General features: G+C 36.5%; 3 protein-coding genes across 5 annotated transcripts in view; 1 reads left to right on the forward strand and 2 right to left on the reverse strand.

Annotated features, from left to right (window-relative positions):
* The window catches only part of nek10 (NIMA-related kinase 10), a 43,265-nt gene extending 40,596 nt beyond the window's left edge, over positions 1-2,669 (reverse strand). Inside the window, exon 1 of the mRNA XM_009292688.5 lies at positions 2,590-2,669. The gene's annotated coding sequence lies outside the window, so the exon portion shown is untranslated. The remainder of the gene's footprint in view (positions 1-2,589) is intronic.
* Positions 2,670-2,738: 69 nt separating this feature from the next.
* Positions 2,739-12,388, forward strand: si:ch211-231m23.4. 3 transcript variants are annotated; one of them, XM_073926776.1, is made up of 5 exons: positions 2,786-3,004; positions 3,049-4,190; positions 4,809-4,857; positions 5,138-5,246; positions 8,881-12,388. In XM_073926776.1, the coding sequence occupies exon 5, from the start codon at positions 8,900-8,902 to the stop codon at positions 9,815-9,817; it is 918 nt and encodes a 305-aa protein (XP_073782877.1). In that variant the 5' UTR covers positions 2,786-3,004; positions 3,049-4,190; positions 4,809-4,857; positions 5,138-5,246; positions 8,881-8,899; the 3' UTR covers positions 9,818-12,388. The 3 variants fall into 3 exon arrangements, with proteins under 3 accessions (XP_073782876.1, XP_017207055.1, XP_073782877.1); XM_073926775.1 differs by lacking the exon at positions 3,049-4,190 and having other exon boundaries at positions 2,739-2,888; XM_017351566.4 differs by having other exon boundaries at positions 2,749-4,190.
* lim2.5 (lens intrinsic membrane protein 2.5) lies at positions 12,316-24,220 on the reverse strand (the record flags this gene model as incomplete). The annotated part of the gene is given in 5 exon segments (NM_001013522.1): positions 12,316-12,570; positions 16,618-16,752; positions 16,832-16,981; positions 20,640-20,815; positions 24,129-24,220. Coding segments are annotated over 4 exon segments (522 nt in total). The 3' UTR covers positions 12,316-12,508.
* Between the last annotated feature and the right edge of the window lie 2,517 nt (positions 24,221-26,737).

Here is a 26,737-nt window from a genome sequence, read left to right on the forward strand (position 1 = left end):
TGTTGCCCTGCTTGCCTTAAATACCTCTCTTGCACAATATCCTGCACAACATTGTTCAGTCTCATGTAAAAGTACTTGTATAGCCTGTCTTATGTGTATACTTAAGTATGTATATGTTAGTTATGCATAGTTTTTATTTATGTCTAGTGTTGTATTTGTATTTATGATTAATATATGTAGCATCGATGTCCTGTGACACACGACATTTCGCTTCTCTGTATGTCCACACATGTAGCGGAATGACAATAAAGCTCGACTTGATTAAGACAGGGACTTGATGACACCTACAGGCGGTTTTAGGATCGAATTGTTTTATCCATTACAGTCCTTTGTTTCAACTGTTTATTTTAGTTTCTGTGCTATCATTGGAAAATGCTTTGGTCAACATGTGTTGTTTTTAAATGTATTATACAACTAATAAACATACAGCTATGGAGTAAAATTGAAAAAACTTGAAAATGTCAGTTTTTCAGAATTAAAGGGATTTATTAGGCATAGGTTTTTAGTTAAAAGTTGTTGTAATCTATATGTCTGATAATAATAAATTCTGATAGAGTCTGACGATAAATCTTCCAATATTCAAATAAATTACTGTCATTTAGATGATTAGATGATTATTTTGTGGTTCTTAGCTCTTCTGTAGTTAAAACATTGTTGTGTTGATTAAAACTCATCATTCACCTCAGAAACACACTCACTGGCCACTTTATTAGGTACACTTTGTTAGTACCAGGTTGGACAAGGCACTTGAAATATTCCTCTGAGATTTTGGATGTTCAAGAAACCAGTCTGAGATGATTCATGCTTTATGACGGTGCGTTATCCTGCTGGAAGTCGCAATCATGAGATGGGTACACTGTGGTCATAAAGAGATGGACATGGTCAGCAACAATACTCAGGTAGGCTGTGGCGTTGGCATGATGCTCAATTGATACTAATGGACCCAAAGTGTACCAAGAAAATATTTCCCACACCATTACACCACCAGCCTGAACTGTTGATACAAGGCAGGATGGATCCATGCTTTCATGTTGTTGATGCCAAATTCTGACCCGACCATCGGAATGACGTAGAAATTCGAGACTCATCAGATCAGGCAACATTTTTCCAATCCTCTATTGTCCAATTTTGTTGCGCCTGTGCGAATTGTAGCCTCAGTTTCCTGTTCAAAGTCCCTTAAATCACTTTTCTTTCCCATTCTGATCCTCGGTTTGAACTGCAGCAGATCATCTTGACCATGTCAACATGCCTAAATGAATTGAGTAGCTGGCTTGTGTTTGTCTGATTAGAAATTAGTGCTAACAAGCATTTGGACAGGTGTACCTAAAAAAGTGCCAGGGGAGTGTATGTTGCATCTATTTGTTGATTGGACGATTTATCAAAAAATGATTTAATAGTGTTGTTAACAGTTCACAGGATAAAACAATTATATATTTATTAAACATAAACAGTTGAAGTCAAAATTATTAGCCCCCCTTTACTTTATATATATATATATATATATATATATATATATATATATATATATATATATATATATATATATATATATATATTTCCCAAATTATGTTTAACAGAGTAAGGAAATTCTCACAGTATGTCTAATATTTTTGTTTTTTCTGGAGAAAGTCTTATTTGTTTTATTTCGGCTAGAATAAAAGCAGTTTTTATTAAAAAAAAAAACATTTTAGGGTCAAAACTATTAGCCCTTTTAAGCTATATATATTTTCAATAGTCTACAGAACAAATCATCTTTATACAATAACTTGCCTAATTACCCTAACCTGCCTAGTTAACCTAATTAACCTAGTTAAGCCTTTAAATGTCACTTTAAGCTGTAATATATATATATATATATATAATATATATATATATTATATATATATATATATATATATATATATATATATATATATATATATATTTATATATATATATATATATATATATATATATATATATATATATATATATATGTATGTATATATATATATGTATGTTACATATATATGTAATATATATATATATATATATATATATATATATATATATATATATATATATATATATATATATATATATATATATATATATATATATTTCACAAACACATAACTTTAAAGCCAGTAAATCCAGACATACTAAACATTTTCGAGTGATACCCTAATATTTCCATTGCTTCATTTTCATATTATATCATATTTTCATAAATAATACATGAACAATAAAGTATTCAAGTTTGAGTTGACAGAGCTCAAGTGAAATATGTTTGCAGACGTGTTGTTTTAATTAGCAAACAATGTTTCACAAACAGTGACGTAACGTTATTTGGACATCACAGGTGAAGTTCATTAACGTTACATTAATTCATAACTGACGTACTGACTGTTATCATTTTACACACGAATTTACAAAAATATAAATATATTATGCAGCTTGAAACGTGTCCCTATCTTATCTTTCTTCATAATAAATGCCTCTGGCGTTCATATACAGACATTTCACGAGTGACTGAGGTAATACTTCTTGAGGGCACAGACTATGGAAGACATTTAACAGCTTTATATTTGCAGGATGTGTTTTCCTCACCTGTGTGGTTCTGGAATGTTCCGTGTTTTTTACTCGCATTGCTGAAGGTCGTCAAGCATTTCAGTGTAGTTTGAGAAGACAACAGACAGAAGCGCGAATCAGGAACGTGGAGACAAGCAGCAGCCAGTCACACGCGGCGATGTTGAAGCGTCTGCGGTTACTATAGTGATGCTCAACTCGAGTTTCGCTTTTTTCCACTGATACCAACTCCTAATGAAAGTCATACCAACAACACACGTTGCAATTAAATAACCGTGTACATACAGCGATGGGAAAATGTCAATCTCTGCATTTACTAAGCATGTGTTTGGCTAAAAAATATATATAATTGGTGTTATTCTATAAAGGTCTAATAATTTACTAACCCTGCTGAAAAATCCAGTTTAAACAAGTCTAGGTTGGTTGGCTGGTTTTAGCTGGTCGACCAGGCTGGTTTTAGAGGGTTTTGGCCATTTCCAGCCTGGTCTTAACTGGTCTGGCTGGAAAATGACCAGCTAAAACCAGCTTGACCAGTCTGGTTTAAGCTGGACAAACTGGTTTTGCCTAGGCTCCTAGCCTGGCTAGGCTGGTCAACCTGGTTTTAGCTGGTCATCCACCAGAAAGCTGACTTAAAACGTGGCATAGTTGTTGGTGCCAGACGGGCTGCTCTAAATATTTCAGAAACTGCTGATCTACTGGGATTTTCACGCACAACCTTTACTAGGGGTTACAGAGAATGGTCTGAATAAGAGAAAATATCCAGTAAGAGGCAGTTTTGTGAGCACAAATGCCTTTTTGATTCTAGAGATCAGAGGAGAATGGCCAGACTGGTTCCAGCCGATAGAAAGGCAACACAGTAACTCAAATAAGCACTCATTACAACCGAGGTCTGCAGAAGAGCATCTCTGAACACACAACACGTCCAACCTTGAGGCGGATGGGCTACAGCAGCAGAAGACCACACCGGGTGCCACTTCTGTCAGCTAAGAACAGGAAACTGAGGCTACAATTCACACAGACTCACCTAAACTGGAGATAGAAGATTGGAGAAACGTTGCCTGCTCTGATGAGTCTCGATTTCTGCTGCGGCATTCGCGTGGTAGGGTCAGAATTTGGCGTCAACAACCTGAAAGCATGGATCCATCCTGCTTTGAATCAACAGTTTAGGTTGCTGCAGGTGGTGTAATGGTGTGGGGGATATTTTCTTGGCCCACTTTGGGCTCATTAGTACCGAGTTTCAACACCACAGCCTACCTATTGTTGCTCACCATGTCCATCCCTTCAAGACCACAGTGTACCCATCTTCTGATGGCTACTTCCAGCAGGATAACACACCATGTCATAAAGCACAAATCATCTCAGACTAGTTTCTTGAACATGACGATGAGTTCACTGTAATCAAATGGCCTCCACAGTCACCAGAGCTCAATCCAATAGAGAATTTAAACGGGAGAACGGGAGATTCGCATCATGAATGTGCAGCCGACAAATCTGCACCAAAAACCCTGAGGATTATTTCCAGTACCTTGTTGAATTTATCCCACGAAGGATCAAGGAGGCATGTTCTGAAGGCAAAAGGGGTCCAACCCGGTGCCAGTAAGGTGTACCTAATAAAGTGGCCAGTAAGTGCATTTTGCAACAAACATCACAAAACCAAACTGAACAGAATTAATAAATGATACTCCTTTAGATTAACACACACACACACACACACACACACACTCTGCAAAGTTGCTATAACCCACAAGTAAAATCATTGAGTTTGTTTTGGAACAATTTAATAATTGCTTTATAACATGTGATTTTACTACGCGTTTAAGTTGACTTAATAAGGGAACTGTTTTGGTCTCTTCAATTTATTAAGGTCAAATGGTTGCTAAGCAATGCTTAAGGAAACACTAACATAATTAGGGATGAATATTTAATGCCAGTATTAAGACCCTTTTTATTTTTCACGTTTAACGAAGGATTCCCTTATAACTAATTTCTTAGCTTAAGGGCTTTCATGCAACAGGGCCTGTAAGCATTAAAAAATCTGACCTAAAAGCTTGCATGCACAAACCATTTCCTTTTGATAACTATCGTTCGGATTTAATAAGTCAAAAGTTCAATAAAGCCAGCCTCTTTTTTTTATCTCATCTCATAAACGGATGTATGCGTCAGTGGTGAGTGTACGAAAGATAAATAAACGTGCACATACTAATCAATATTTGTGTTCCCTCATGCTGTTATTGCTGTAGAGAAGCCTTCATTAAACCTCTAGCCAACTGTACTTCCATCATCAACATGGTAAGAGCAACATAACATTATTTATGCTTTCAGCTTTATGCTTTTATGACACAAGAATGCATGTTTCATAGTGAACTACTAAACGTGTGTTGAAACAATACGGCGAATGCATTTCATGAAGAGTGATTGTTCAAAATCAGATTTGCATGTTCTTGGCTCTCCATGGAATTTAAATATTATAGATGCAGTGTTTTACATTTTGGTTAATTGTTAGCCGAGTCTGCTGTAAAATACCTAACAATTCCCAAACGTACAGTAAATGTGGACAAATCTCATTTAGGTCTAGCTGAATGAACTCTTCAATGTGGCTCTTCTCAACGGACGTCTGTGGGAATAATACCTTTCGGATGAAATCTTAGAAGATTTTGGGAAACACAGAGACATTTGAGGTAAGGAAAGAGAGCTGTAAGACTATTTGCACTTCAATTGTTTTAAGTAGATCCCCTTTGTGTCAAAATAACAAGTCATTTCAAACAAATATCTAAACAAATATATATGAACAGTTCAGCCACACTTTAAATAGTCTAATAAATGTATTGTATATAACATATGAAGAGTTCAGTTGCAAAAACCTCTGAGTGCCGTCTGCAATTTTGCAGCCTTCTTTGTTTATGTTGAGATATTTCACTTTAAAAACCAGGAAAAGGACTTACTAATTGCCTTAAAATTGATATTACTGAACATATACAGGAGCCTGATTAAAATGTTCATTTCAGAGGAAAATTTCAGATAGCATTTAGAGATTTTAGCATCTAAACTCTTCATATATATATATATATATATATAAATATATATATATATATATATATATATATATATATATATATATATATATATATATATATATATATATATATATATATATATATATATATATATATAGTTGAAGTCAGAATTATTAGCCCTCCTGATTTTTTTAGGCCGCTTGTTTATTTTTCCCCCAATTTCTGTTTAACGGAGAGCAGATTTTTTCAACACATTTCTAATCATAATAGTTTTAATAACTCATTTCTAATAACTGATTTATTTTATCTTTGCCATGATGACAGTAAATAATATTTGATTAGATATTTTTCAAGACACTTCTATACAGCTTAATGTGACATCTAAAGACTGAACTAGGTTAATTAGGCAGGTTAGGGTAATTAGGCAAGTTATTGTATAATGATGGTTTGTTCTGTAGACTATCAAAAAAATTGGAAATTTCAGAGCAGCAGATTTTTTTTTGTAACCTTCCCCAGCCTTGAGACAATCCTGTCTTGAAAGTCTACAAACAATTCCTTTGTCTTTATGCTTGGTTTGTGCTTTGACATGCACTGTCAACCCTGGGAGCTTATATAGACAGATGTATACCTTTTCAAACATGTCCAATCAACTGAATTGAGCTGAACTCAAATTAAACTGCTGAAACATCTTAAGAATGATCAGTGGAAACAGAATGCACCTGAGCTTAATTTACAGCTTCACGGCAAAGGCTGTGAATACTGATGCACATGTGATTTTTCAGGTTTTTTATTTTTAATAAATTTGCAACAATTTCAAAAACTCTTTTTTCACATTGTCATTATGGGGGATTGTGTGTAGAATTCTGAGGAAATACATGAATTTAATCCATTTTGAAATAAGGCTGTAATATAAAAAATGTGGAAAAAGTGAAGCGCCATGAACACTTTCCGGATTGCACTGTATTAATCTAGTGTATGTCATTAAAAAATCTGACTATTTATACGCTCTGTGCATTAAACTAAAGTCTTTTTTGGTGGCCAAAGGGACATCAGTGTGTTGAGGTCAAATGGATGAAAAGGTTTTGACATCACATTAATACACATTTTTGAGCTTTGACACGTCTTTTTTGAAATAAAGGAGGCTTAATTTGTCAGAGAACACTATACTGTCTAATTCAGAAGTTTTTAAAGAGACCATAACATTTATTTTCACATATTAACACAGCGGACAGCATTGAAAATGATTGACTTTTGTCCCTTAGCTCCGTACAATAAAATACATCAAATTAACATCAGTTAATTAAAAAAAAGTATTTTTTTGGTGGACAAAAGGGCATCAATGGATGAACATACAGGTTTGACATCAAAATGATTTACATTTTTGACATGTTTCTTAGACTTTGTTTTAACATCAAATCATCCAATAACACTTTACTAATTTCACTAATGTGACACCAACTTGTGGATGTCAAATAGGCGTAAAGGTTTTGACATCAAAACTATTGACATTTTTACATGTTTCTCAGACGTTGTTATGACATCAAGGTGGTTTAAGTCATCTGATAACTCTCTATTGTCAAATTCTGATGTTTTTCAGAGACCTTAAAATGAACATTTTCACATATTTATACATTTACCTTATATTTTCACATATACCTTAAAAACATTTTCTTATATTAACATAGCGGACGGCATTGAAAATGATTGACTTTTGTCCCGTAGCTCCGTACAATAAAATACATCAAATTAACATCAGCTAATTGAAAAAAAGTCTTTTCATGGTGGACAAAAGGGCATCAATGTATGAACATACAGGTTTGACATCAAATCGGTTTACATTTTTGACATGTTTCTCAAGCCTCCAGTCCAATGCACACGACAAATGACAAGCGACAGACCGGAAGTCATTCATTTCTGATGGAGAGTGGCCTGGAAGCTGCATGGAGTTACGATCATCTACGTGTGCGGTAAATTCGGATCTGAACTAAGTTGCAGATCCATTGTATAATATTTATTATTTGAACTCCTGCGACTAGACCTTATGCGACCGACCGACCGGATGTGATGTTCAAGCAGGTCCGTGTGTGCGAGATGAGAAATATGAGTTTATTTGATTATTTTTTGAATTAGAAAAAGTCTAATAAATGTCATTAATAAAGTAATAAAAATCAAATTTTTTATTGTTGTCCACATTCCCTTCAATACATTTTTAGCGGTCTATGAGTTTCTAGTATTCATTCATTCATTTAACCACAGAGAGTACAGACTCTTGCTTTTGCACTCCTTTATTTCGGACACTGCGAGAACAGCTTCTCTCTCATGGTACAGGTCAGAACTGAAAATACTGTGCGACTGCCGTGTCCATATGTCGTGTGCAGTGTACTTGAGCGTTCACACCGAAAGCGGTGAGAGCGTCCAAGGTCGCTCTGGCCACCCTGGCGACAACGCTGTCTGCCTTCAGCTCCAGCATCAAAATTTGCTACATTGATCTCGTATTTAAAGGAGCCGTTGCAGCATATCAGTTACATTCCTGCATAAAACATGTTTTAGCGTGAAAATGTACTTCTTATCGAATTAATTTAACAACGGAAGATGGACAATGGAACAAGTTGCATGTGGTGTGGTGCTCCACGTAATTATCCAATGTGTCTATATGTCTGAAATATCCTGAAGCAGCAATACTGTTTTGTACTGCCGCATGAGATTTTTTTTTTTAAGATAAATATATATAACATTAACGCACATCAGTAACTCGCCAGTAACTTATCTAATGCATGTTCCTGCAAAAAAAAATTGTAAATAATTAATAATCCGTCGACCGCAATCAGCAAACCCTTGGGAACAACTGTGGTCTGAACCGAAGTTCAGAGGTCTGTGTTCTCTGAACTCCTCTCAAGCGGTGGACTTCTTCATTCTGATTGCTTCTCGCCGAACCGCATCATAGCTCATTACCAAAAGTTGACTAGATTTTAACTCTCCTCGACGCCCACGCTGGCGAAGACACGCCGCGCTGCTCCTCGCCGCTTAACGCCACCAGCTCACATTGAAAATGAATGACTTTCGGCTACTTTGCTACTCTTTCGGTGGGAATGAATGTTTAAGGCGGCTTCAGACTTCGTTTCAACATCAAGTCATCCAAAAAACTCTCTACTATTTCTACTTATTTAACACCAACTTGTGTTAGTAAAGGTTTTAACCTCAAAACAGTTTACATTAACATGTTTCTTAGACATCATTTTGCCATCAAGGTGGATTAAGTCATCCGATAACTCTACTGTCAAATTCTGATGTTTTTCAGAGACCTTTGGAGTGCAAAAATGATCAACCAGTGGGTGATTTTCGCCGTCTACGTCCTGACGTTTCTAATCGGCCTTCCAGCGAATCTTCTGGCCATCTGCACGTTCATTAAAAAACTCGGAGACAAACCCAGTCCCAACGACATCCTGCTCTTCCACCTGACCACTTCAGATCTGGTCTTCCTGCTGTTTCTTCCCTTCAAGATGTACGAAGCCTTCATGGGCATGAAATGGCACTTACCGCAGACCCTGTGCTCCATCGCCTCCTTCTTCTTCTTCACCACGATTTACACCAGCTCTCTGCTGCTAATGGCTATAGCTGTGGATCGCTACTTAGGACTAGCCTTCCCGTTCAAATACCGAATGCTACGTAAACCGATTTACGCCACGGTAGGTTGTGTTTTTATATGGCTAGTCAGCGCGGCTCATTGCAGTATCGTGTTTATCATCGTTCATATGCCGGATCAGAACACAAACGGATCGGTTTGCTACGAAGAATTTACTGAAGAGCAGAAAAGGATCTTGCTGCCAGTTCGGCTGGAGTTTTTTGTGGTCATTTACACGCTGCCGCTCCTAGTTTGTGTCTTCTGCTACATTAACTGTATCAATATATTGTACAGCAGGCCTCATATTGTTAAAGTGAAGAAGCAAAGAGCCATTGGGATGGCGTTGTGCACACTTACCATCTTTTTACTGTGTTTTTTACCTTATAACCTGTCGCATCTAGTAGGTTACAGCAGCAATAAAAGCCCGCCGTGGAGATATTACACGCTTTTGCCGAGCACACTCAACACTTGTCTTGATCCCTTCGTCTTTTACTTTTCATCCTCAACTTTCCGCGAAAGCAAAACAGTTTCTTTGCTGAAGACGTGGTGCTTTAAAAGACACAAGAGAAATTATACAAAGACAGAAACTGAACTGAATGTTGTAGCGATATGAGCTTTTACATTTCATTGTCACGTTTTTTTTAATTTAGTTTCTATTATTTTTCATGAATCTGTAACATTTAATATTTGTAGCTGTTTTTTACAATTTATCAACAAAATAAAGAAGTGTCTTACCTTGAACATGCGACGTCTTTTTCATGTTAAATTAAGTTTTGTGACGTCGAAGTGTGAATTTTGTAACTGAGGTACAGTTTTATTCCCATATAGTCACAGTTTCTTTACTGTGCATTCACATGGGGCTTCAGCGTCAATGCTTGACGAGGGTGTGTCTGAAGTTACGCCCCATTCACACAGGGCGTCAGCGTCAACGCTACTTTTGCTTCCCGTTTACTTGAATAGGTTCGGTAGGGTGTTACCGAATTGCATTGTGGATCTGTGGGTGCCGCTTCAGTGGCGTTGCTCGTTGCAGATGTTAGGACGGAAGAGGGAAGGGTCAGCCAATCAGATTGCTGTTTCCAACTACGCCAGCTCAGACAGTAGCCGATTGCTGACTTAATTTCATTGGCTGACGCTGCTATGATGATCGCGTCAGCCCCGACTTCAGGCACGCCCTCTGTCAAGCGTTGACGCTGAATCGGACGTTACCGTGCATTCACACGGGGCTTCAGCGTCAACGCTTGACAGAGGGCGTGCCTGAAGTTGGGGCTGACGCGATCATCATAGCAGCGTCAGCCAATGAAATTAAGTCAGCAATCAGCTGACGCTTACGTTGGTGCTTGAAAAGTTGAGAAAGTCCTAACTTCTGCACCGAGCAACGCCACTGAAGTGGCACCGACGGATCCACAATGCAATTTGGCAACGCCTGATGACACCCATTCAAAGTGAATGAGAAGCATTAAAGCTGACGCCCCTTGTGAATGAGACGTTAGGGCTGACACGATCGTCATAGCAGCATATGCCAATGAATTTAGTCCGCAATCGGCTACTGTCTGAGCTGGGATATTTAAATAAAGCGATCTGATTGGCTGATGCTTCCGTTGGTGCTTGAAAAGTTGAATAATTCCAAATCCTTACAGATCTACAATTCAGTTAGGCAATGCTTGACATCACCCATTGAAAGTGAATAGGAAACGTTGACGCTGATGCCCCATCTAAATGGGGCGTAAAGGTGCTGTATGTAAGTTTTTGACTCTTCTAAAGCTTAAAAATACCATAATATGTTTGCAGATATTTTAGAAACATGCTAAGTGAACATTCGTGTTTATCTGAAAAACAATGCTAAAGACAGATATTCTGCTTTAAAAATGAGCGTAACGTCTTTGTTTTGGTTCTTTTAACCCGTCCAATGTCAGTTTAGCCGATTATATTTCAGAACCCGGGTTGCCTTGGTGAAAAACAGCGCATTTCATTCATTCAATCATGAAGCCTCTCAAAGTGTGAGTCCATGAGTGAAATGCGACCTCCGGTGGACAATAGCAGACTCAGAAATATTCGTAATATAACGTAAACATTAGGTGAGGAGGTTAAACTGTAAACCTGTGTCCTAACGTGACGCTACATGACAAGATTTGCAGTGATAAGCAATTGGTCTGTAAGCACTAGACGGAACACGACAGAAATGTAAATACAGCCATTTAGAAGCACAGAATAGTGCACTCACTGCACTCCAACAAAACGGTAAGGTTTATGATCTAATTAATACATATTAAACCTCTTTAGCATTATTAAATGTAGATGCTGAATCACTGATATGTGTTGGCTTGCACTGAGACACGGTTCTAAAATTTAATTTTAAACAGTTTATTTTCCAGATCTGAGGTGAACTATCTGCTGCTGCTTTCAGTAGTATGGCAATAAATGTCATGTATAATGGCATTCAGACTCACATCATTAGCATTTAACACTGAATAAAGCACAAGAGGTGTAACTGAGCTGATCATTATCAGTTTTGTGTTGTTCAGCTGGAAGAAATAGAAGCAAAAACTCCTTTTAGTATGAAGAATATTCCTTCTATCACGTGTCGTTGCTTTTATATACAGTAGAACACGATTTAAATCAGCCTTTAGGCTCGATAGTCAGGCTCGCTCCTGTTGGTGTTGTCAATCTGACAACCTGTGCTTGCATGTTTTGATCCAGGATTGCAATACCTAGTTCAACCACTGGGTGTCAAACTTACATACTGCACCTTTAATAATACAATTTCAAGAAAGTATTATATATAAGTTTATTAAACTATATTTTATTGGTTACATTTAATGTTAGTGATCAAAGAGTTAAACTTTTATTTTAGAGAATAATTGTATTGGACCAATAGGCTACTGGTTTCATTAAAAGTGCAAACCTGCAACTCATACATCCAAATTTTGCCAAGTTCATTGTGTTTTTCTGACAGGATTTCACAATTCTGTCAGTGTTTTATGCATTATGCAAATCACAGGGTCTTAAAATTTACCATTTATTTCATGTATATATATTTTTTACGTATCATGCAAACATTCAATCGGTTCCTCCAAGCCAAACATTAAACAAACAAAACAACAATAAATGAAGAGAACAGATTTTATTAGAGATTTTTCACTCTGTGCATGAAAAATGCTTCAGTTCATTCAAGTGATTCAAATCTTAAATGAGTTCTGTTGTTATTGCAACTAGTGAAATCTGACAGTGTCTTTTTTCTCTGTATTTTATAAGTGGGATCAGATAATCAAATACTTGGGTGATGAATGTTTGCTTGTCTCTGGTTTTAGCGAGTGCCGGCCACTCTTCTGCATTCATGCATCCTGTAGGCACACATGTAAAAAATACCTGCAGAAACAAAACACACATTTAGGAGATCAACAGCTGAACCACACATACAGTTGAAACCATTTTAAAAAAAGTCAGAAGTTATGTGACTAAACTTTTTCTCTTTTAGGTAAGTTAGGATTATCTAATTTGTTTCTGTAATGCTTAATAGCAGAATAATGAGAGAGATATTTTTGAAAAATTGTTTTAACTTTTCTTAAAAGTCAAGTTTACAATTAACAACCTTGTCAAGGTTTTGGAAGTTTCTAATTGGCTGATTGACAACATTTGAGTTAATTGGAGGCACAACTGTAGAATAGTATTTAAGGAAAACCTCAAACACACTGCTTCCTTGTGTGACAACAAGGGAAAATCAGCAAACCAGAATCAACAAAAAAGCCAGATTACAATTTGCTAAACTACACTGGGAAAAATAATATTTGGAGACATGTCCTGTGCTCTGATGGAACTAAGATTGAACTGTTTGGCCATAATGACCAGTGTTAAATTTGAAGAACAAAAGGGGAAAGATTACAAGCCCAGAAACACCATGCCAACTGTGAAGTATGGGGGCGGCAGCATCATGTTGTGGGGCTGGTTTGTTGCAGGAAGGACTGGTCCACTTAACAGCATCATGAAGAAAGAACATTATGGAGAAATACTGAAGCAACATCTCAAGACATCAGTCAGGAAATTAAAACTTTACCACAAATGGGTCTTCCAAACAGACCATGACCCTAAGCATACTGCCAAATTAGTTAAAATGAGCTTTAAGGACAACACAGTGAATGTTTTGGAGTGGCCATCACAAAGCCCTGATCTCAATCCTATAGAAAATTTGTGGGCAGTTACACCAATTCTGACTGAGTTACAACAATTCTGTCAGGAGGAATGGGCCAAAATTCCTCCAAACTATTGTGAGAAGCTTGTGGAAGGATACCCAAAATATTTGACCAAAGTAATACAGCCTAAAAGCAAAACTAAAAAAAAAACACTAAGGAAATGTAGGTAAACTTTTGACTGTCTAGAAATTAATAAAACAATTCTCCAAAAAAAATGCTCTCATTATTCTGGTATTTAGCAAATGTAAATCATTTAGGTAATCCTAACGTACCTAAAATAGTAAACGTTTAGTATGATTTACCATCAGACATTTTAAAAAAAAATGGTTATGTTCCTTTTTTTAGAGTGTATGTAAACTTCTGGTTTCAACTGTACATTCAGTAATTCAATATATGGTGCACGATATTGTTATCATTGATTTGAATCAATTAGACAATGTTTACCAATGATACTTTGTTGTAAAGTGTTACGTATTGTAATTTTGTAATTACGTTTAATTGAAAATGTATTTGCTCTGAACATGTTTATACAATAAAGCAATACACTAAGTTTTTTTTGGTTATTATACTTCTTAATGTAACAATAATGTAATATATCATGATAATGCCGTATATCGTGAAAGCTTCAGAAATTAATCAAAATAAGAAAATGTAACAGTCGGAAGTCTAAGCCTATGTTTACATGACAAAGATGTAGCCAAAAACAAAAACTCCTGCATCTTTTCTCTTGCATTTGAAAAGTGTTTTACATTTACACAACAAAGTTTTCAAAATGATCTGCATTTATACATCCATGAAAAAGGGCTAAAATGTTGTTATATGTATGCCAGGCCAGTTTTTTGCACTGTTACTTTATGTATAAAGCATTTGCCGTATGCGTCTCTACTGTTAGTATGTAAAGTAATGTAAGGTAATGCAAGAATATCCAGACATTGTTGAAGAAGCGTTAGCAAACACTTGTCTTTAATCTACACTACACCAAACACATACTATAAACCTACATGATGTTATTATGGTCGAAGACTTTGTTTAGGGTGTTTACACAGACATGACTACTATGGCACTTTGTAAACTGCTTTCAGATATATGTGTTTTCATTCCCAAAAAACACTGTCTGGACTCTATTATAATGATCTAGATGCAAAGTCTAAAGCACATGACACAAGAGCATTAAGGGTGTGTCCGAATCCACTTTTGCTATTTTAAGGATGGAAAAATACACTCCCATATGGTCTAAAACCCAACAGGTGGACAACTCTAAACTTTTTTTAAATAAAGCAAATATAAATATGCATTTAAAAAATACTACAACTACTACTACTACTACTACTAATAATAATAACGTTATACAAAAGCAAGATGTGATGAATAAACTGAAAAAAAAAAACCTGAGATGAAGAAGTCATGGAGGTAGTGTAAAATAATTTTAACCCTCTCAAGGCAGGCGTTGCAGATTTGCAACAGTTAAAAATGAACTACCTTATTACTCCAGATACATATTTTATGAGTTTTTTTTTTACTCAGAAGTACCACTGCAGGACTTGGTTGTCCATTAGCAACACACAGTTTCCCCACTTGCACACCAGATGACACAAAAGACGAAAACTGTTTCTTGGAGTACCACATGACAAAGTGACTTGGAAACATGACCTACTCTATGAGGATTTGAGATATTGGATTTGGATCCCATGTTGTTTTTGTTGTTGTTCTGCCACAGAAAAGCAATTTGTTACATTGTTTGAAAAAATGTATATAAAAAGTTCATATTCAGTCGTCAGTGTCTAATTACCACACTGGGCCAATGTTGCAAATCTGCAACATCCCAGAACGCCTTGCATGTGAAGGTCTCTCTAAAAAAAAAAAGAGTCAGGATTCTATTGTACAACCCCATATGATAATTTTCCCCAAATATCAGATGTTTCCTGTTTCTAAAACTTAATTTGAGCCTGAGAGGGTTAATAATAATTTTTGTAATATTTAAATCCTTTAATTCGTTTTCATTCGTAAAGATGTTTGTGAATGTATTGCTGTACATCCTGTGTGTTTTTGTCTCATGTGCTCTGCGCTGGACTTTAGACCTGCTTTCAGCTGGTCTATTGCAGAGTCTATGTTAGTTCTTCAAAATATCAACAAGCCAACAATGCACCTTAACACACCTCTTATCTAGACTGACACAACCATTAGTCCACGAAGTGGCGCAAATGGATTCGCTATTTAAACAACATGCTGGAAAACGGAAAAATTAAGGTTGCGCTAGTCTGAAAATAGCAACACATTGGGGCAAACACTTCTTGCACCTTATTGTGCCGGGTGTATTACAGGGCCCATATTGTGTCAATGAACAGGCAAAATGCATTAAAAGTTTCTTGTATTTGGCTGGAAACTTTTGTTGTATAAAAATAAATAAATAGGCAAAACAAATAAATGTGACTCATTTTTAGCTAAAAAACTTTGTGTAAAATGAACTGGCAAAACACACACAATACGTCCCATTTTTGGATGAAAACTTTGTTGTATAAACAAACAAGAAAAACTTAAAATATTTCCCATTTTGGCTGTAAACAAACAGGCAAACTGTATAAATTATTTCCTGATTTTAGCTAAAAGCTCTGTGTAAACGAACAAGCAAATAATATAAAAATGTTCTGTTTCTTGGCTGAAAACTTTGAGTTAACAAACAGACAAAGCGCATATAAGGTTTCCGGTTTTGGGCTGAAAAATTTGTGTAAATGAAACAATCATAACGTATAAAAGTTTCCTATTTTTGGCTGAAAACACATAAAAGTTTATGTTTTTTGGCTAAAAACTTTGCGTAAACAAACAGGCAAAATGCAAAAAAGTTTCCAGTTTTGGGCTGAAAACTTTGCGTAAACGAACAGGCAAAATATATTTTAAAAATTCCGGCTTTTGCTGAAAACTTTGCGTAAACGAACAGGTAAAATACATAAAAATTGTCTGGTTTTGGGCTGAAAGCTGTGTAAACAAACAGGCAAACAGTATAATATGTTTCTTATTTTTTGCTGAAAACTTTGCCTAAACGAACAGGCAAAACAGTATAAAAAGTTTCTGTTTTTTTAATGTATAAATTGTTTCCTATTTTGGCTGAAAACTGTGTAAACAAACAGGTAAAGCATAAAAAGTTCCCAATTTTTGGCTGAAATCTTTGTCGTGTAAACATCCTTTAAATTGGACAATGAAACAAAACTAATGTTAAATCTTTACTGACCTGAAAAAAAGGTCATGAGCAGAGCAACCCAGCCCAGAATGTAGGACCAGGAGAATCTCCAGTCCCCGAAACGCTTTCCCAGGAAGTTGACAGTCACGCCGGTGTAAATGGCCATCGCCAGCAGAACAAACAGAGCTTTAGGAGATACAGAAATCAGACATGAAGATCTCTCAGATCACACTATTCAACAGGTGAACGCAAGAGAAAGACGTACTGGAAATGAAAAACATGATTCCTGCTGCAAAGGAACGGTTGAACCTCTCGAAGGCGGAGAAGTGAGCGAAGGAGAGGATTCCTGCGATTATTCCAGCAAAACACGACATGGCTGACAGGATCATGAAGGCCCGTGTTGCATTCCAGTACGCTGTGAGGATCACAAACATAACATCAGACAGAGACATTAGCCATTGCTAATAATGACTTTTATAATAAACTTCTCAAAGATTTGATGGTTGGAAAATGGAAGAATGTTATCTAACATTCTTAATTCCTTTAACTTAATTTTTCAGAAAATTATATTTGTAAAATATTTATTTGTTCTCTAATTTTTTAGGAATAAATTAAAGGTGAATACACACACAAACACACACACACAGACACAAATATATACATATATATTGTGTCGAAAAAAGGTTTTGTTTTGACAATTGATGTGAGGGGCTGCACGGTGGCGCAGTGGGTGGCACAATCCCCTCATAGCAAAAAGGTCGCTGGTTTGAGCCCTGGCTGGGTCAGTGGGCATTTCTGTGTGGAGTTTGTATGTTCTCCCTGTGTTGGCGTGGGTTTCCTCCAGGTGCTCCCGTTTCCCAACAAGTCCAAACACATGCGCTATTGATGAATTAGGTGAGCTAAATTGTCCGTAGTGTATGTGTGTGAACCGCTGCGTAAAACATATGCTGGATAAGTTGGCGGTTCATTCCGCTGTGGCGACGCCAGATTAATAAAGGGACTAAGCCGGAAAGAAAATGAATACATGATCCATAGATTTTAGAATTGTAACAACTTAATTCTGCTTAGTTTAGGATGGATGGATGAAAAATACAAATAAATTAAAAATATTAAATAAAAATACAACAGCAGAGCACAAACGACCGGGTTCTGAAAGTAAAACACTGTTCATTTTTTTTCCACAGGGAAATAGATTTTTTGAAAACAACTGATAAGGCAGACCTCTGATGCCTTTAATCAATCGCCTCTGTTGATCCCATCTGTTCAAAGTAAATAAACTTATAATAGCTGTTTTTAAAAGACATGTGAGTGTGAAATTCATGCACAAAACAATACATTTCATACGAAGCTACACAAAAACAAGAGTTTGTTGATTGGTGTTGTTCAAGACTTATTACCAAGTAAAACTCTGCTGTTATTTTGGGATTTCCGCATTTATTTTGCCTAACCAAATTTAAAAGCTTCCCAAATCCACATGGAGAGGTGTACATGCAAACATTTGGTATCGTTTTAAAGAAAACCCTTTGAATTTTCATAAAACACTATTGAAAGTGTTTAAAATAGCTGTATATGTTGTCTGTGTTATAATAAACATCAAAAAGAGGCGCTTTTTGTATTTTTTTTTTTATAAACTCAGATTTGAAAGTGTACCTTCACTTTCAAATCTGAGTCTATAAAAAAGAAATAAAAATATAGACAACATATACAGCTATTTTAAACACTTTCAACAGTGTTTTATGAAAATTCAATGGGTTTTCTTTAAAATGATACCAAATTTTTGCATTTACACCCCTGCATGTGGATTTGGGAAGCTTTAAATTTAGGTTAAATTTAGGCTTTAAAATAGGTTCTGTGTGGTCTAGGGTGCTGTAATTAATTTTGGTGGTTCCTGCACATGTCTAATCATAGGAAAAAAGAAAAATGTCTCCACCATAATCTATGCAAAAGTTATTGTATTCCAACTGATGAGAGGTGCTGTTCAAGCCACAGGGAGCGATCATTGTTTTCATATTTCACAATTTTTTTGTTTGATCAAACATAATTCACTGTGTTTGGACCACATCAGACATATAAAAGGATTACTTATGCACATCACCTTAAAAACAGAGGAGAAATGGCCCTGAAGCGCACAGCATAAGGTAAGAGATGACAGCTGTCTGAGCTATCTGGGGCTGCTAATTGATCATGAATGTATTGTTTACATTCCTGCGCCATGGAAACACCACAATTCATTCGACAACTGTTTGATATGTGAATATAATTCAATAAAAAGAATTATAGAACTGTATGAGTGTCAAGTTCCGGTAAAGGGAAAAAAGGAGCGAGGACCCAAGCGCAGAGTGAAGTAGGATTTAATATTAATAAAATAAAATAAAATGCAAAAATAAACAACCCCGAGGGGAAAAACACTACTACAACAAACAATAAATCAAACAAACAAACTTGACTGGGCAGGCAGGACAAGGCAGGACTGGACACAGCAGGACATGTAAACATCGACAACATATGATGACGAACTCGCACAGGACAGCAGACATAAGGGGTTTATAAACTGTAGGAAATTAACAAAAAACAGATGAACATAATTAACTAATAATGGGTTAACAAGAAGGGTGGGACTAGACAATAGACGGGAGAGCGCATGACACAGAAAGACAACACAAGCCATGCGCTCACATGACACAGGACAAGAACATGCTGCCAATGAGAGAACTCATCAACCGCATGTTCATGTAAAGAGGAGCACAACACTGAAGCACACGACAAAAGCACGTGACCACAATGTAAACATCGAGCCACGTGCTTTGACAAAAGACGCAAGACACGAGCACACGATAGATAAACACCTTACCGTGCGCTCACACATAAGCAACGCGCATGCTTCATCTCAGCGCCAACCAAAACTGAAACCAACTAGACGGAGGCGCCGAGAATAAAGCAGCGCGATGCTGACAGAACAAACACAAACACTAGTACAAGAGTGCGCGCGTCTGAGGGACGCAGAGCGTGCGCGGCCACATCAAGCGGCAGCGCGCACACTCTGCGTACACCCACGACGGCGCGCGCGCGCACACAGAGACAGAAACAGGACCAGACATGAGTAGTGTCAAAGCTCTGCCACCAAAACAAGAATTTACGAGACCAAAGTGGCAGAACCCTGACAATGAGCACCGGCAAGAGCTTTCATTTGAGCTATAACTTGTACATGTGTCATATGAAAAATATGAAAATGAACCAATGAAAATCCCTAGCTCTGGTCTCCAAAATACTGTGTTTTTAAGTGTAAATAAATTTTGTACAGTGGAATAAATACCAAAGTGATGCATATGTACATAAAATATAGATTCTACACTTTCAAACGAAACGACTTACGGGGGTCTGGTGCAATGCTAGCCCTTTAAATCTTAAAGCGAAAGTCAATGACGTCATGGACCCGTTACCGGGTCCGCGGAGTTTAACTGGAGGCCTATTGTGCCCCTTTTTACAAGATGTAAAATAAGTCTCTGATGTCCTTAGAGTGTGTGTGTGTGTGTGTGTGTGTGTGTGTGTGTGTGTGTGTGTGTGTGCGTGTGTGTGTGTGACGTTTCAGCCCCAAATACCACACAAAAAAGATTTTATAACTGTTTAAAACTGACCCTTTAAGGCCTTGATCCTAATTGTGCTGTTTTGCTGACTGTCGCTTTAAATTCAAATGAGATTCTGCTCTTTTCGAATAAGGGCGGGGCTACAAATGCCTGTGTGTCAGCATGATGGGAGATTCAAAAACAAGACTATTGTCCTATGCTAATGAGGGAGAGATGGTCACTAATGGGCGGGGCTTTCCCCCTCTGATGGCACGTACAAAGGGAGAATGTCAATCGAAGTGTTTCAGCAGATTACAAACAAAATTAATACATTTGTACTATTAAAAGTTGATTATATTCACACACTGTAACCACACACACTGTTTAAAGCCCTTATAATTCCTTACCCTATGGTAAAAAGGAATAGGGAACATACTTAAAGCAGAGCAATCAGTAGTATCTCAGTTATAGTGAACGGTGTGTGTTATATGAACAGTGTCTCACACTCACCGATGCTGTCAGTCTGTGTGTAGCATTTGCCAGACATGCAATATCTCCACAGGCCCTGGTGAGCGAAGCTGCCTGACAGTCTGTACTGCATCCAGTAGTCGGTAGCAGTGGAAACAACCAGCAGGATGTTGCCCACGATGGCACAAAACAAACCCCCTCCCATGAAGCTGTACATCCTGAGAGAAACACATTACAGTCAATAACACACACAATATACAGCTAAAACTGTCACAAAACACACATTACAGTCAATAACACACACAATATACAGCTAAAACTGCCACAAACACACACATTACAGTCAATAACACAAACAATACACAGCTAAACATGTCACAAAACAAACATTACAGTCAATAACACACACAATACACAGCTAAACATGTCACAAAACAAACATTACAGTCAATAACACACACAATAAACAGCTAAACATGTCACAAAACAAACATTACAGTCAATAACACACACAATACACAGCTAAAACTGCCACAAACACACACATTACAGTCAATAACACACACAAAATACAGCTAAAACTGACACAACACACACATTACAGTCAATAACACACACAATACACAGCTAAAACTGTCACAAAACACACATTACAGTCAATAATACACACAATATACAGCAAAAACTGTCACAAAACACACATTACAGTCAATAATACACACAATGTACAGCTAAAACTGACAACACACACATTACGGTCAATAACACACACAAAATACAGCTAAAACTAGCACAACACACACATTACAGTCAATAACACACAAAATACACAGCTAAAACTGTCACAAAACACACATTACAGTCAATAACACACACAATATACAGCTAAAACTAGCACAACACACACATTACAGTCAATAACACACACAATATACAGCTAAAACTGCCACAAACACACACATTACAGTCAATAACACACAAAATACAGCTAAAACTAGCACAAACACACATTACAGTCAATACACACAATATACAGCTAAAACTGTCACAAACACACATTAGTCGATAACACACACAATATACTGCTAAAACTGCCACAAACACACATTACAGTCAATAACACACACAATACACAGCTAAAACTGCCACAAACACACATTAGTCAATAACACACACAATTCACAGCTAAAACTGCCACAAACACACATTACAGTCAATAACACACACAATATACTGTATACAGGTATTTTTAAGGTTTGAAACCACTTGAGGATGAATAAATAATGAGTATGTTTAAATTATAGGGTGAACTGTCTCTTTAAATGCCATGACAAGTTCATCTACACAGATCCTAAGCGTGCTTTCATTTAACCATCTATTTCCAACACACTTTTTCCCCTCTCACTTTAATTCCTCATACAGTATGTACACTACCTGTTGTACATGCGCTTGTGTGTGTTTTCCCAGTCCACATCACAGTTTACACAAGCAAAACAGCTTCATTCATTCACATACCCACACACACATCTGAGTGACATCATTCACTTCTCATGTTCTGAGAATGTAATGACTGTTCTGTCATTACACATTGCCAAAACAATACACATAATTCAATAGCAGTACACACAAACAGCAAAACAGACAACACACTGGCCACGCATAATCTACAGATTCAAAAGTCACAGCTGCAAAAAAAATTAGGAGTGCTGATCGCCACAATAACTTTACATGTGCGTACAGAACAGGACTCGCTCCTGAAAATGTACTGATTGATAAGTTTTACAATCCCACCATAACTTAGAAGAGTTGTCATGTTATATGTAATGTTATATTGCAGTTTTTTTTACAATGGCTATGACAGTTTTTTCAATACATTTAACAAGTTTGCTAAACTCTTAACGCAGCAACACACCTAAAACACACAATTGGCAAAACAGTTAATTTCATGCTCAAAATCACACATTATAAACTAAACCTCTCAACTTCTTTTCAAAATACAATAATAAACGAACACACTACACCATGTCTAACATATTTAGAGTTCTGTATTTTGTATTTTGTTGTAAAGTGTGTAATGATTAATTGAAAGAGCTCATATACTTGTTTGCAAGTTGTGTTGTTTAAAGGTAAAACTAGCTTTTGCTGCATATTTTACAGTTTTTTACAATGGCTATGACAGTTTTTTCAATACATTTAACAAGTTTGCTAAACTCTTAACGCAGCAACACACCTAAAACACACAATTGGCAAAACAGTTAATTTCATGCTCAAAATCACACATTGTAAACTAAACCTCTAAACTACTTTTCAAAATACAATAATAAACTAACACAATACACCATGTTTAACAAAACACTGCAAACATGTTCCAAAATGACTTACAGTTTTTAACAATGGCTATGACACTTTTTTCAATACATTTAACAAGTTTCCTAAACTCTTAACACGGTTAGCACAACATCCGTCTTCGTGGGCTATACAAGTAACACATTTCTTGTTGTGAAAAAAGGTGCTCTAGCGACATACGCTAGAGGCGATGGTCTTTAGCCTCCTTGGTAGAGCACCTGACTCCCATGCGGAAGGTCGACGGTTCGAAACCAGCTTGGAGCGGGTTGGGTGGTGTAGAGCCGGCGGGGTTACATATGCAATATAGGCTCATTCTAAAAATGTAGCGCTATTGACCTTATTCTAAAAAGCAGAAGTGCGCCTGTTTTCGAGGTTGTTTTAGAACTTCCGATTCAGTCGCCTATGGGAGAAATGACTAGGAATAATAAACGGCAGAAAACTTGCAAACAATCTATACATGACTACATGACCAATAGAATACAGTTTTTCTTGTTTGCTTTGACCAGGTTAAAAAAACTAGGTTCCACTTCATTTTTATTATCACTATCCCAGCAGAGCAGAAGACAGGTCCTGCAAATGTGTGAACCCTTTCTCATTGGGGTAACACATTTTCCCCACCATTTTCAAAAGAGTCCAAACTCCATTGTTTTAGCTATGGTAACCAAACAGAAACCATCTATTCATTACTATTAGAAACTACCAAGATCAGTATGACTTCACTGAAGCACCGGTTTGACACTACTTCACACAAATCTTCAATTAGCAATCAGTCTGCAAACCTTATAAAAACGGTGGAAGGTTTGTGTTGTTCTGTGCCAGCATGGATGGAGGTCAATAGTGGCTATGTCCTATACTCCCAATAGATCTGACTGTATATTTGGTTTACATGTGTTTTCTCTAATATTTACAGTATTTCATCACTTTTGTCAATTTTTATTTTCATTTTTTTAACATTATTTCAGTTTTTAATGTCTAAAAATGAATGGAAGTGAATGGACCGGAAGTCAAGTCAAAAAGATTCAAATGGCTGCGCCCGCTCGTCAGCGAAGAATAAGGTGAATATACGTATCTGGAGATCGCAAATTAAGTAGCCAGAGCTACGTATGGCTGCATTTCGTCTTTAAAACTAACGCTTTAGGGTGGTATGACGCTGTTCCTTGTCACGCTTAGCAGCTGCCCGCTCACCTCCGTATGGACGGCTTTACCGCTGCAACCAGTTAGTCCCGTTAGCTCGCTATGTACATCGGCGGACTTGAGACGCAACAAGGAGTTGACCACTATGACAGGGTTCGAGAACGGTGAAGAACAGTTCCAGAAAGCAGGTAAAGCAAAAACAAAAGATAAAACAAAAAAGTTAATAACAGGGTGAGAATGTGGTAAAATCTGAAAACGTGGTAAAAATCAGACGAGAGCTTTTCTTTTTCTGGATTGCATTTGAAAAATGTTGGTTGGGTTTAGGGAAGTGGGTGGGCGGGTCAATCAATACAATTGGTTAGGTTTAGGGAGGGAGGTGGGTGGGTCAGCTGATCGATCAGTCAGTCAGTCAACATCGGCCTCCGGTGGATTTATGTGAGAACAGGCGGCGCGAATGGCACTAGCGAGAGATCTGAAAAAGCGTATACTGTGGCCTCTTGTGGATTCATAAAAAGAAAAACTCCAGAAATGTATATAGAGGTACGTTTTCAGAAAGAGCCTGCGTTGGTTATTTGTTATGCTATATGTTATGCTGTATGTTAAGTTGTTAAAGGTTATGCTATACATGTTATATGTGGTGCTATATTTTATGTTATATGCAGGGCCTGACAGAATCTGTGGACATTTTTCTCTATTTCTGCTCAGAATTTTGTAAAAAAAAAAGAAAAGAAAAAAAATTATCTGGGAATTAATGTGAAATGATTTTGTGAATACTGTATATTTAAAAAAAAAATCTTAAAACGGGAAATAATAGAATAAATACTTTTATTGAAGGTTTACATTGCAAATCCAAGATACACTTGTTTGGTAAACAAGACCAGCCACTAATGTAAGATATCTAGTAAAAAAAAATACTTTACAAAATGTTTTGTAAATAAATCATATAAACATTTGAATATTAGTCTATAATATTACTGGAATTTAAAATATAAAACACATAAAAAAAATAAAATATAATAATTTGGCGCATTTGAACAAAGACAGTTTTATTAAACTACACTATATTCATTAAAAAAAGATTTTGCTTATTGAATGTCTTTAGGAATAGAAAGATAAAACATATAGAAATGCAAATTAAATCGCAAACTTCAACATTTCAACTAATTTTGTTTTATGTTTCTCTTGCTTTTTCTGTTAATTAAAATTATATTTCATGTTTTTTCCCAAGATAATAATTTGGGTGTTCTAATGTTTAGATTATCAGATCTGTTGGATTATTTACAGTTTTGACTTTTCGTACTGACTAATGTATATGCACAAATATATCATTGTAAATCATCCTATGGAAAATATGAATTTAAAAGAGAGATCTGTGAGTGGCGTACTCATTTATGCGGAGCACTGTACTGTTTATGTATAAGATATATTTGATTTTATCTCTGGATGAATTAAATCCCACATTACTGATGCACATCGCTGTGAGACTCACTTGTTAAATGCAAAAACAACGCTTTTCGTTTCACCTTAAGCGATAAGTTTTGCACGTATCGCACGCACTATAACACCACTAATGGTTATGATTATAAACTTCCTGCAGATTAAATCTGTGCAAACACTCTACTTTTGCAGAACTTGTGTGATGTGCAAAACATTAATCATACAAAAGTGTACGGTTGCACAACATTGCAATTTATATCTTTTATTTATATTGGGATTCGGTAACCAAGCATGACTAATTTACTTCAGAAAAATATCTGATTCAGTATCTGCAGTCATTCACATGTTTTAGGATTGTAATGAAACATTTTTCAAAATTTGTAGTACAATTTAACGCTCTACTGCACAGGTGTCAAACAAGTTCCAAAAGGGCCGCAGCTCTGCACAGTTTAGTTCAAACCCTAATTAAACACACCTGATCAAACTAATTGAGTCCTTCAGGCTTGTTTGAAACCTACAGGTAAGTGTGTTGGAGCAGGGTTGGAACTAAACTGTGCAGGGCTTCGGCCCTCCAGGAATTAAGTTTGACAAACCGCTCTACTGCACGGCATAACCATATGGCAACATGATACTTATGTTAATTTCCCTGCCGGATAAGTTGGCGGTTCATTCCACTGTGGCAACCCCAGATTAATAAAGGGACTAAGCCGAAAAGAAAAAGAATGAATAAATGAATATATTATGCTAATTATAATAAATCTATAATATATTATACTCCGTATAATAAACCTATAATACATTATACTACTCAAATAAAGCTATAATAATGGGTATAATGCATAATAAAAACATTTGCATTGCAAACAAAGTGAATTTTTACAAAAGCTTTAATAAATCTTTGATTGCATCCTTTTACATGTGATGTGCAGAGGCTTGCAGTACTGCGCCGGTCAATGCAACATGCTGAAGCGCACACTTTCATTCAGGCCTGCTCTCCGGATCCAGCGTGACACTCCGGCGAACGCAACCATGATGATGATGATGATGAAGTTTGTGCACTTTTTCACTCACATCACATCACATGTCCGTGACTCTATGTCTGACAATGCAATGACACTGATGGGATGAACAGCTTGGAAAAAAGACAACAGTGCATAAGTTAAAGAGCCCCTATTATATATTAAAAAGGATCATATTTTGGTTTTTAAAGTTTCCAACAACAG

This window comes from Danio rerio, chromosome 16 (assembly GCF_049306965.1).
Source record: "Danio rerio strain Tuebingen ecotype United States chromosome 16, GRCz12tu, whole genome shotgun sequence".
Lineage (NCBI taxonomy): Eukaryota > Metazoa > Chordata > Actinopteri > Cypriniformes > Danionidae > Danio > Danio rerio.